This window comes from Triticum dicoccoides, chromosome 4A, assembly GCF_002162155.2.
Source record: "Triticum dicoccoides isolate Atlit2015 ecotype Zavitan chromosome 4A, WEW_v2.0, whole genome shotgun sequence".
NCBI classification, from domain to species: Eukaryota; Viridiplantae; Streptophyta; class Magnoliopsida; order Poales; family Poaceae; genus Triticum; species Triticum dicoccoides.
The window spans coordinates 60,698,291-60,711,239 of NC_041386.1; the positions used below are offsets into that span (position 1 = coordinate 60,698,291).

Genomic DNA, 12,949 nt, shown 5'->3' on the forward strand with positions numbered 1-12,949 from the left:
TTATTTTATACTATACACTATGTTTCCTAATTTTTAAGATCTCATTATTAATTAAGGTCTTCAATTTAGAACTAGCTCACCCGATTTTCACCGGGTCAACAATTTCTCAAGGAGCTCTTTCATTTAATTATTTTAATCAACGTGTTCCCTCATTTTGAAGCTCTTTCATTCGTTTGAGGTATTCAATTTTGGATTTGGTCTATGATTTTTATCGGTCCAATGGTTTTTCAAACCAGTTAGCAGCAACTGATCTATAAAAACATATCAACCCTGTGCACTCTTCCACCACCTAGAAAAAAGAAGTGTCACCATGTGATACTATAACACAAATATAGTACATGCAACTACGTACGTAGAAATTTTCCCATATAAATATGGGTTGATTAGCGGATAACATAGAATCACACCGCGGAAGGCCCAGCAAATAACCGCATTATAAATAAACATAAAACACACTGCATCATCTCCCTCATCTGCGAAACTAGATATTTCATCAGTTCCAATATATAAGGATTATTAGTTTTTTGGAATGTCAAATTTCATTAACTTTGACCAAGTTCAGAGCTAAAAATATCGACATGCACGATATTAGTTAAACTAAAAAAATAATATGGAAATTCATTTCATGATGAATCTAATGACACCGATTTGATATTATGTATTTTTCATATATTTCTCTAGAAATTTGATCGAACTTAAAGAGATTTGACTTTTCAGAAAAATAATACATCTTATACTTTGAAACAGAGTGAGTATTTTTTTTTAAGAATCCTAACAATAACAACGGCGCAGCAAAGCGCACCCAACCCTTCTAGTCTAGATGATGGACCAACAGATCAAGTAGAAACGCCCTACAAACCATCCGGCCCCGGTGAGTCCATCTTTCACTCACTGGCATTCTTCTACACGGTTATCATTCAAAGCAGATTTTCCGTCATCTTGTCGTCGTACTCAATTCTCTCTAGCCTTCACCGCCACCGGGAGCCCGTCCGCCATCCGCAACGTCAGCGAGGCCACCTGCCGCGGCCGGTACGCGCCGTCCACCGCCAATTCGAACTCCTCCAGCACGCATGCCACGATAGACTTCATCTGGATATACGCCATCTCCTTTCCGAGGCAAATTCTTGGCCCTGCGTGGAACGCCATGTACCGGAACGGGCTCTCCGGCCGGAACGTCCCCTCCGCCGGGTCCAGCCACCGCTCCGGCCGGTACGCCCGCGCGTCGTCGCCCCACACGGACTCCATCCGCCCAATCGCGTACGAGTTGTACGCCACGAACCACCCCGCCCCCACCGCCGTGCCGTCCGGAAGAACGTCCGCGGCCTTCGCTTGCAGCGAGTTCACCGGCACCGGCGGGTACAGTCGCATTGACTCCGTGATGGCCGCGTGCACGTAGTGCATCTCCCTCAGCTCGTCGAGGTCGAACCCGGCTCTGCCGAGATCGCCGATCGCTCGGCGGGCGCGCACGGCGGCGACCTCGTCGCGGATGCGGTGCTCCACGTCCGGACGCGAGGACAGCAGCCAGAAGAACCAGCTGAGCGCGGAGGATGTCGTTTCCCGTCCGGCGAGCAGGAAGCTGATCACCACGTCGCGGAGGGCCCTCTCGGTGTAGCTCTCGCCCTGGCTCACCATGAACCGCGACAAGAGGTCGTGCTTCTCGCATCCCATGCTCATCTCCTCCCGCCGCAACCGGATGATGCGATCGGCGAAGCCATGCACTATGGCGATGGACTCGCGCAGCCGCCGCTCGGAACCCAGGTTGAGCGCCTTCTTGATCTTCCAGAATCCTGGGACGGCGTACCGGAACCTGCCGGCGCTGAAATTGGCCGCGTCGCGGAACGCGTCGGCGAACCTGCTGCTCGCGGTCCCGGTGCTCTCGACCTCCGGGCAAGCGTCGCCGTCGGGGAGCTGGCGGGGGTCGTGGTCGAAGGCGACGCGGCAGATATTGTCGAACGCGTACCGCTCGAGCGTGTCCTGTAGGTCGAGGTGGCCGCCGGAGCCGGCGGCGCGTCGCAGCAGCGGGAGGAGCCTGCCATGGAGCTCGCTGTGCACGCTTCGCGCCACGAAGAGGCGCAGCGAGCGCGTGTTGAACTCATAACTGGCCGCCTTCCGCTGCGCGCGCCACGCCTCGCCGTCGGCGTTGAAGATGCCCCGGCCGAGGAAGTCGTGGAGCAGCGACGCGAAGCGCGGGCCCTTGGGGTAGTTGTCGAAGCTGGCGCGCATGATGTGCTCCAGGTTCGCCGGGTTGGCGGTGATGACGCCCCGGATGCCGCCCGGCCGGCGGAACACGAGCGTGCAGGTGGGCTGGCGCGCGAGCACCTCGGTGAGCCAGTCCAGTATACGGTGCCGGTTGGCCAGGAACTGCGGCAGGTGGCCGAGCAGCGGGTACGGCCGCAGCAGCCCCGGCCGCTGCGCCGCCGCCTTCTTGTCGACGACCCTCCACGCGCGGAGGACGAGGACGGCGCCGAGGCAGAAGAGCGGCAGCAGCAGGAAGGCTGCCAGTGCGATCGCCATGGTCGTTCGCTAGCGAGCTGGACTGTGCCTACCGCGCCAGGAAATCCGCGTGGTTTATCTCCATCGGCCTGTGGAATGTAGGTGGACGTACGGGAAGACGATAAGGGAGAGGAGAAAAAGAGTGTGGCGGCGAGCGAACGGCGAACCGGTTGCGCTGGTCTGGAAGCGCCTCCGCCGCAGGTGATTTCTTGTGCTCGAGAAAAAGAGGGTGCCGCGTAACGGGAGACCTGATGCGGACTTTCCGTTACGCTCAATAACGAATCGTCATCCGTTTGCGCTCAACTGCGTCACATTCGGCGGATCGGGAGATATTCCTCTCGATATTCCGAGTTTATGCTCCACATGACCGTTTGCATAGGTTTTTGTTGACGTGCTACTTCCAAGCGCAACATATGGCTGTCCCCCGGAGCTCTGAAGTTCATAACTGACCGCTTCTTTCCTTTGGAAACGTCGAGAACAAGTTTTTAACTACTTCATCCTTCTCAAAACAATTGTCTTGACTTTAGTATTCCCTTCCATTCATGTTACTCGTTGTTTAAATAAATATATATAGTACTAAAATACATCTAAATACATTCATTCGAGCAACAAATAATATGAATCGGAGGGAGTATAATTTTATGCTAAACATTGAGAGACTTATTTTAAGACCGAGGGAGTATCATACTAATTGGTTCAAAAAAATAAAGGGTATGACTAGGTCTCAATCGACCGAGAGGTAATCAAAGTCTCAGTCAGGTGATATAGTATTAGAAGAAAAAAAAGGAAAAACTGAAAAGAAAAATTGTGTACGAATCACCATGCAATATTAAAAGAATATAGTATCGACTGAGACATAACGAAGTATCAGTCGACTGAGACTTAACAAAACTATTGGTACTAATCGGATGCACATGAACCATAACCGGGGAGACAAAGGATGAAATATTCTTGCGGGCTTCTGGAATCTGGAGTGAATATTCTTAGCATCTATTATTTCAGGGACTTGGTTGCAACTCTCCACCACAATAGCCACTCCGGCGACCGCGTTGAACTCATGTGTGTTTCTCCATGGATATGGATGGAAACAAAAATATTTTTTTGACAAAGAGCAGCAAAGCGCTGCTTTCATGCATGTGTAATAAGAAGAAAATTATCTTACATAATTACATGGTTAAACCACAGAGGCTACAAAGGGTAAAGAAAAAAAACATGAGAAAATCTATGGAGAGGTTTCCATCTTGCTGGTCACAGCTCGCGCAACATGTCACGGCGCAGAAGTTTATGACCTTTGATCATCTCCATCAAGTACCTAATGCCAAAAGAATTGAAGACCCCCTAATCTTATCAAATCTCCATTCTGATGGTTCATCTCTGATTTTATATATTATGTCATCAATAGTTTGCGTAGTAGCCCTGAATACCTGAGCGCTCCGCTCAATCCATATGAACCACGAAATAGTGGTTACAGCGGCCTAACATCTCTCCGTGTGTGCCTAGGTGGCAGCCATAGCATAACCTTGCTCCCATAGACCTCTGAATGAGACCGTGTCCACCATGAGAGCGAGGTCTAGAGGGATACTGAAGAGATCGAACAACCTGTACCACAGCCTATGGAGAAAGGGCATTGCATGAAGATGTGCAACGTCGTGTCTAGAGCGTTGGAGCACAGGGGCAAAGTGGGTCATGCTTCTTGCCATGCTTGGTAAGACGATTCCTCTTGGACGCATAGCTAGGCAGAGAGCTTCAGCTTCGGCGGCACTGGGGCCTTCCAGATATAAGGGCCTTAAGGTCGGATGGAGAACTGCCAACGAATTGGATGTTGTAAGTAGATTCCAAAGAGTAGGATCCATCTACTGTCCATCTCCAAGCGATTTTATCATATCTTCGCGGCAACATTATATCCTATGTGACATTCCAAAGCTGAAAGTAGTCTTGCAATACTTTGAGGCCTAGCCTAGGCTTGATCGCGGAGATCCACACATTCTGCAGTAGGCCATCATAGAGTGGGTGCTTCTTTTTCCTTTCCGTGAGAAAACAGGTCTGATAACAACTTCCTCGAAGCACCATAACCCAACCAATTATCATCCGAGAATAGAATCTTAGTTTCATCCCAAATCTTAATTTTTGTTGAAGCTTGGAATAGAGAAACAATATGATCATCAATGAAAAGAGGGAGATCTTTCCAAGGCCTCTCCACATTTGTCCACTCCAGCCACAGCCATCTGTATTAGGGAGCCCGACTATTTTTTAGATCAACAATACCTAGCCCACCATAGTCAAAAGGCCTACATAACCTCTTCCAAGCCATGGGGCACCTTGCTGACACCAAACCCTATTTGATGCCTTAAGCGTCAAATAAAGGCCATTTGCCAACTAGCGCACCCCCTTAGGAACTAACGGTCTGGCCCATATAACGCACTGTAGTGGTTTTTTAGGTGGTTATGTGTTTCACATTGGCCAGTTATTCTCTAGTTGTTTTCCTCATTGTTTTTCCTTTCCTTCTTATTTATCAAATGTGTGAACACTCAAATTCATGAACTTTTTTTTCCAAATTTTGTGAACTTCTTTTTAGTTTTTAACTTATTTTCAAATTTGGTTTTGAACCTTTTTTTTAATTTTCATGAACTTTTTCCAAATCATTAAGTTTTCGGATTCATGAACTCTCCGTAAAAATCATGTGCCTTTTCCCAAATTTGTGAAGTTTTTCCAAACTTTTGTGGACTTCTTCTCAAAATCATGAAATTTTCATTTTTGTGAACTTTTCCAAATTCATGAACTTGTTTCTAAATTTATGAAGCTTTTCAAATCCATGATTTTTTTTCCAAATTCATGATTTTTTTTCAAACTAAATATTTCTTTCCGAATTTGATTTTTTTCAAATTTCATGAACTTTTCATAAAAGTCAATGGTCAATGGCCTATCTGGAAAATGGGGATCGCAAAAATTCCGTCTCTCAGTTTCTTCAGTTCTCCACCCAAAAATGCATGATTGCTATGTGGGTTTCTATATACTATCATAACCGTTTGTACATCAGGAGATATGTGCTCATTTTTCATAAAACCGACACCCCACCACCTATTCCCAACTCAGATGGATTGTCATTATACATCCATGTCTAGTTTAGAAAACACACCTCTTACTTCAACTTTTTATACTTATGCAGTTCTTTACGTTCTCTCTCAAGAACTGAAATTGTTTTCTTCACACCAGACCAGATGATCCAAAGTCAAGTAGGAAAACCATGAATGTTGATTAACATGATGCACCATTTAAAATAATCAGCTGTGCTTAGAGGTTTTTCATCCTGGGGTTGTGCTGGCCTGTCCTCCTGACCCAGATGAACTCTGCTGGTGGAGGTTTGTTTATGGCCCTTTTCATTTTTTTTAAATAATCACATTTCCGAGTTTTGAAATATGCATTCATTTTTTTCACCATGTCTTTTCACAAGACAGTACTTTAATGCATAACTATTTATGATCTTTCACTGCCCAGTCGGATAAGTATCAGAGAAGAAAATCATAATGATGATAGAATGACTGGCGCAAAATGGTTATTGGGTGGCAAAAACATAAAGAATACCCCGCTCGTTGTGAAGAGAATTGGTTGATGAAAAATTTTGTTGATAAAATAAGAACAAAAATTAGAAATACGTATGACATTATATTTGATTATGTAGTGTTGTAGTTTTGTTTATCAAATATAAGTGGAATAGTTGAATGGAAAATATTTTTCATGCATGATTGAATGTTGTGGTGGATTTTTTCCTATGCATGATTGAATGGTGAGGTAGGCCTTATCCTATTCATATTTGTATGATGAGATGACATGCTTGCATGTTGAGATCCGGTATAACTCCTTAGGTATATAGGATATGAGCTATACACTGGAACACACTCACAAATAGTTGGATCACCATCTATGGTGCTGCCAACAACAACAAGCTAGCAACACCACACCCTCGACAAAAATGGATACATGCACAAAAGTAGGAATGAAGAACATGTCTCCTTCAACGACTGTGCGGCGTATTGTCAGGCACCTCGGAGGAATAATGAAACACCACAATAACTCACGGAGTCTCAAAAAACCGTCAATGTTGGGCCTAGTTTTCTCACTTTTGCAGGGAAATTTTGTGTCTAGTTCTCAAGGTATTTCTGAAATGAATCTCAAAATATTCAAATAAGAAATATTGACCAAGATCTGCCTCCTCATGCTTTTCCCACCCTTCCTCCCGGACCTCCTGCTGCCTCGATTCCGGTGTCCTACCAACGGCATCGGCTCGGCCCGACCATGCTAGCCTCCTATTGGGCTGGTTGTGGTGGTGGTGTTGACAGTGGATCCGGGCCTCCCCTGCCTAGATCTTACCTGTGGTGGTTCCTAACATTGATGGAGGTCACTCGTGGTGATGTGCCCTGCGGCACCCGATATCACCTTCCTCGGTGACGGGTGTGGCCCTCCTTCCCATTGTGGGAGTTTCGTCTTGCAGTGGTTTTCCACATCTCCGCTTCCTAATCCGACAGCTTTTGGGGGTGTTTCGTGGTAGGCCAGGACTCGTCTTGCCGATGCTGGTTATGGTGACACTTGTGGGTGCTGTCTCCTTCATGGAGGCGACTCCATGGCCTTTCTTTTCATGCCCCTTTTCAAGTACTGGAAGAAACTCTAGGTCCAATTCGCTGGATTGGATGGCGGTGGCGTCTCGACATTGCCCCCTCCATGAAGGCACTGCATTGGTTGCTCATGGTGTGGTCGGTGTTGGATTTGGAGACTTTGGAAGCTATGTTGGTTTTGGGCCGCTCTTTATGGCGTGGGCAACCGGGGCGCAATGCACTACATCGTCCTCCATGGCTTCTCCCTCCGATCCGCGCAACCCACTTGCTGATCCTTTATGCGCTTGAGGGTGGGAGGTACATTGATTTGGTCAGTCCCGAGGGCGTGGTGGTGGGACGGAGGTTTCAAGCATTGGCGTGACGCGGTCTAGATGCCCTGTATCTCGCCTCTTTGCCTTCCCGGCTGGAGCTTGAGCTCTGAGAGTTTTATTGTTTCTCTTCTTTTGTCAGTGAAATGATACGCAAGCTTTGCATATTCGCGTAAAAATAACATTATTCTGGTGTGGTTTGATCAGTTATCCACGGCTCAAATCGGTTAAACATATCTCATCGTGTCGTGTAAACTTGACGACTTGTCTAGTTGTCCACTCCAGCACCAGACTTGACTAGGTCGTACCGCCGCCCCTCGTTCCCCGCATCACCGTTTCAAAGACAAAAACTCTTCACGGTTTAGCCTAAATGGACCGCCGCCGCCGCCCCTCGTTCCCCACATCGGCGGGGCCGGCGCCGCCGCTGGAGGACGAAAATCTTCTCCTAGAGATCCTGCTCCGCCTCCCTCCATTGCCATCCTCGCTCCCCCGAGCCTCCCTCTCTGCAAGCGTTGGCGCGGCCTCGTCCCCGACCCCAAATTTCTCTGTCGCTTCCACGCCCACCACTGCAAACCCCCGCTCCTAGGGTTTTTCGTCAGAGGCATCGACGGGCCCTCATTCACACCCACGCTGTACACGCCCGACCGCGTCCCCGCGGCGCGGTTCTTGCTGCCGCAGAGCCGCGGGGAGAGCTGGGCCTTCGTCGGCTGCCGCCATGGCCTCGCCCTCCTCATCAACCATACGCGTCTCGAGGCCGTCGTTTGGGACTCCATCACCGGCCACCGGCGCTGCATGGCCTTTCCACCGGGCATCCACACCTACCATTGGGTCCGAAGCACGGCGCTGCTCTGCCCTTCCGGCACAAACCACGTGCACGGCCACGACTGGGGCTCGCGCCCTTTCAAGCTAGTCTTGGTGGGCTTCGGCATTAATGCTGAGCCCTCTGCATTTGCTTGCATCTATGATTCAGAATCCGATGATGCCTCCTTTGGTTCATAGGATAGAAATTTTATAGGAACAGGAAAATCATAGCAAGTGAGATGACGTGCATCTCAATTTCTATAGAGGAAGAGATGTCATTTGGTGCATAGAATAGGAATTTTTCCATTGAGTCGGCTAATGTTTTTTTCCTCCAAAATGTGAATGATTGAATCATATCCTATATAAGAATAGGAATCCATTCCTACAAACCAAAGACCTTCAAAGGAATTTTTCCTTTGCAAATCCTATCCTATTGAATTCCTATAAAATTCCTATAAACCAAAGCTATCATCTCAGCAGGGACTGCACAACATGTTATTTATGCAATGCGTGCCAGCGTCCTGGTTGGGAATGCACTTCATTGGCTGCTTATTGGGGATGGAATTCTCAAATTTGATTTTGAGAGGCAGAGCTTAGTGGTGATCGAGAGACCATTAGTAGTCTGGTGCGTCCGCTTTCAGATATTGCGGACACATGAAAGTAGGCTTGGCTTTGCCATGTGGACAGAGATGGGCATGGAAATATGGGAGAGGTAGCTCAATTCTGATGGTGCCCTCGGATGGGTGCTTCAGCAGATCATCCAACTTGACAAGCTCCTTTCACCAGGATCGTCGAGAGTGTTAAACGTGACATGACTCTGTGCGTGTACCCATGCGTACAGCAAGAGGAGATCCTTGTTAACCGAAGGAGGAGTAGTTAGGCAAGATACTCATGTAATCTTTATCTTCTTTTATCTCTTGTATTCTTCTCCTCCAAGATGTATTCCTCAACAACATGTACGCGTATCTGGGCTCTCAACCCATCTATATAACACAAAGCACGTCGGCCAGGAAAGGCAAGACGTTTATGAAGGAAATATGCCCTAGAGGCAATAATAAAGTTATTATTTATTTCCTTATATCATGATAAAAGTTTATTATTCATGCTAGAATTGTATTAACCGGAAACATAATACATGTGTGAATACATAGACAAACAGAGTGTCACTAGTATGGCTCTACTTGACTAGCTCGTTAATCAAAGATGGTTATGTTTCCTAACCATGGACAAAGAGCTGTTATTTGATTAAAGGGATCACATCATTAGTTGAATGATCTGATTGACATGACCCATTCCATTAGCTTAGCACCTGATCGTTTAGTATGTTGCTATTGCTTTCTTCATGACTTATACATGTTCCTATGACTATGAGATTATGCAACTCCCCTTTGCCAGAGGAACACTTTGTGTGCTACCAAATGTCACAACGTAACTGGGTGATTATAAAGGAGCTCTACAGGTGTCTCCAAAGGTACATGTTGGGTTGGCGTATTTCGAGATTAGGATTTGTCACTCCGATTGTCGGAGAGGTATCTCCGGGCCCTCTCGGTAATGCACATCACTTAAGCCTTGCAAGCATTGCAACTAATGAGTTAGTTGCGGGATGATGTATTACAGAACGAGTAAAGAGACTTGCCGGTAACGAGATTGAACTAGGTATAGGATACCGACGATCGAATCTCGGGCAAGTAACATACCGATGACAAAGGGAACAACATATGTTGTTATGCGGTCTGACCGATAAAAGATCTTCGTAGAATATGTAGGAACCAATATGGGCATCCAGGTCCCGCTATTGGTTATTGACCGGAGACGTGTCTCGGTCATGTCTACATTGTTCTCAAACCCGTAGGGTCCGCACGCTTAAGGTTTCGATGACAGTTATATTATGAGTTTATGCGTTTTGATGTACCGAAGGTTGTTCGGAGTCCCGGATGTGATCACGGACATGACGAGGAGTCTCGAAATGGTCGAGACATAAAGATTGATATATTGGAAGCCTATGTTTGGATATCGGAAGTGTTCCGGGTGAAATCGGGATTTTACCAGATTACCGGGAGGTTACCGGAACCCCCCCGAGAGGTATATGGGCCTTAGTGGGCCTTAGTGGAAGAGAGGAGAGGTGGCCAGAGATGGGCCGCGCGCCCCTCCCCCCCTTGGTCCGAATAGGACAAGGAGAGGGGGGCGGCCCCCATTCCTCCTCTCTCTCCTCTTTCCCCCCCTTCGCGAATCCTATTCCAACTAGGAAAGGGGGGAGTCCTACTCCCGGAGGGAGTAGGACTCCTCCTGGCGCGCCTCTCCTGGCCGGCCGCACTCCCCCCTTTGAGCCCTTATATAGGGAGGCAGGGGCACCCCCTAGAGACACAAGTTGATCCACGTGATCATATTCTTAGCCGTGTGCGGTGCCCCCTTCCACCATAGTCCTCGATAATATTGTAGCGGTGCTTAGGCGAAGCCCTGCGACAGCAGTACATCAAGATCGTCACCATGCCGTCGTGCTGACGGAACTCTTCCCCGACACTTTGCTGGATCGAAGTCCGGGGATCGTCATCGAGCTGAACGTGTGCTAGAACTCGGAGGTGCCGTAGTTTCGGTGCTTGATCGGTCGGGCCGTGAAGACGTACGACTACATCAACCAAGTTAACGCTTCCGTTGTCGATCTACAAGGGTACGTATATCACACTCTCCCCTCTCGTTGCTATGCATCACCATGATCTTGCGTGTGCGTAGGAATTTTTTTGAAATTACTACGAAACCCAACAGTGGCATCCGAGCCTAGGTTTTATATGTTGATGTTATTTGCACGAGTAGAACACAAGTGAGTTGTGGGCGATATAAGTCATACTGCTTACCAGCATGTCGTACTTTGGTTCGGCGGTATTGTTGGATGAAGCGGCCCGGACCGACATTACGCATACGCTTACGCGAGACCGGTTCTCCCTACGTGCTTTGCACATAGGTGGCTTGCGGGTGACAGTTTCTCCAACTTTAGTTGAACCGAGTGTGGCTACGCCCGGTCCTTATGAAGGTTAAAACAGCACCAACTTGACAAACTATCGTTGTGGTTTTGATGCGTAGGTAAGATTGGTTCTTGCTTAAAGCCCATAGCAGCCACGTAAAACATGCAACAACAAAGTAGAGGACGTCTAACTTGTTTTTGCAGGGCATGTTGTGATGTGATATGGTCAAGACATGATGCTAAATTTTCTTGTATGAGATGATCATGTTTTGTAACCGAGTTATCGGCAACTGGCAGGAGCCATATGGTTGTCGCTTTATTGTATGCAATGCAATCGCGCTGTAATGCTTTACTTTATCACTAAGCGGTAGCGATAGTCGTGGAAGCATAAGATTGGCAAGACGACAACGATACTACGACGAAGATCAAGGTGTCACGCCGGTGACGATGGTGATCATGACGGTTCTTCGGAGATGGAGATCACAAGCACAATATGATGATGGCCATATCATATCACTTATATTGATTGCATGTGATGTTTATCTTTTATGCATCTTATCTTGCTTTGATTGACGGTAGCATTATAAGATGATCTCTCACTAAATTATCAAGAAGTGTTCTCCCTGAGTATGCACCGTTGCGGAAGTTCTTCGTGCTGAGACACCACGTGATGATCGGGTGTGATAGGCTCTACGTTCAAATACAACGGGTGCAAAACAGTTGCACACATGGAATACTCAGGTTATACTTGACGAGCCAAGCATATACAGATATGGCCTCGGACCACGGAGACTGAAAGGTCGAGCGTGAATCATATAGTAGATATGATCAACATAGTGATGTTCACCAATGAAACTACTCCATCTCACGTGATGATCGGACATGGTTTAGTTGATTTGGATCATGTAATCACTTAGAGGATTAGAGGGATGTCTATCTAAGTGGGAGTTCTTTAAGTAATATGATTAATTGAACCTAAATTTATCATGAACTTAGTACCTGATAGTATCTTGCTTGTTTATGTATGATTGTAGATAAATGGCCCGTGCTGTTGTTCCGTTGAATTTTAATGCGTTCCTTGAGAAAGCAAAGTTGAAAGATGATGGTAGCAATTACACGGACTGGGTCCGTAACTTGAGGATTATCCTCATTGCTGCACAGAAGAATTACGTCCTGGAAGCACCGCTGGGTGCCAGGCCTGCTGCTGGAGCAACACCAGATGTTGTGAACGTCTGGCAGAGCAAAGCTGATGACTACTCGATAGTTCAATGTGCCATGCTTTACGGCTTAGAACCGGGACTTCAACGACGTTTTGAACGTCATGGAGCATATGAGATGTTCCAGGAGTTGAAGTTAATATTTCAAGCAAATGCCCGGATTGAGAGATATGAAGTCTCCAATAAGTTCTATAGCTGCAAGATGGAGGAGAACAGTTCTGTCAGTGAGCATATACTCAAAATGTCTGGGTATAATAATCACTTGATTCAAATGGGAGTTAATCTTCCAGATGATTGCGTCATTGACAGAATTCTCCAATCACTGCCACCAAGCTACAAGAGCTTCGTGATGAACTATAATATGCAAGGGATGAATAAGACTATTCCCGAGCTCTTCGCAATGCTGAAAGCTGCGGAGGTAGAAATCAAGAAGGAGCATCAAGTGTTGATGGTAAACAAGACCACTAGTTTCAAGAAAAAGGGCAAAGGGAAGAAGAAGGGGAACTTCAAGAAAAACAGCAAGCAAGTTGCTGCTCGAGAGAAGAAACCCAAGTCTGGACC

General features: G+C 47.0%; 1 protein-coding gene across 1 annotated transcript; it reads right to left on the reverse strand.

The window, feature by feature from the left end:
* Nucleotides 1-755: 755 nt before the first annotated feature.
* On the reverse strand, nucleotides 756-2,689 carry LOC119284975 (cytochrome P450 94B3-like). Its single transcript, XM_037564164.1, has one exon. It carries the CDS (start codon nucleotides 2,512-2,514, stop codon nucleotides 952-954), a length of 1,563 nt encoding a protein of 520 aa, XP_037420061.1. The 5' UTR covers nucleotides 2,515-2,689; the 3' UTR covers nucleotides 756-951.
* Between the last annotated feature and the right edge of the window lie 10,260 nt (nucleotides 2,690-12,949).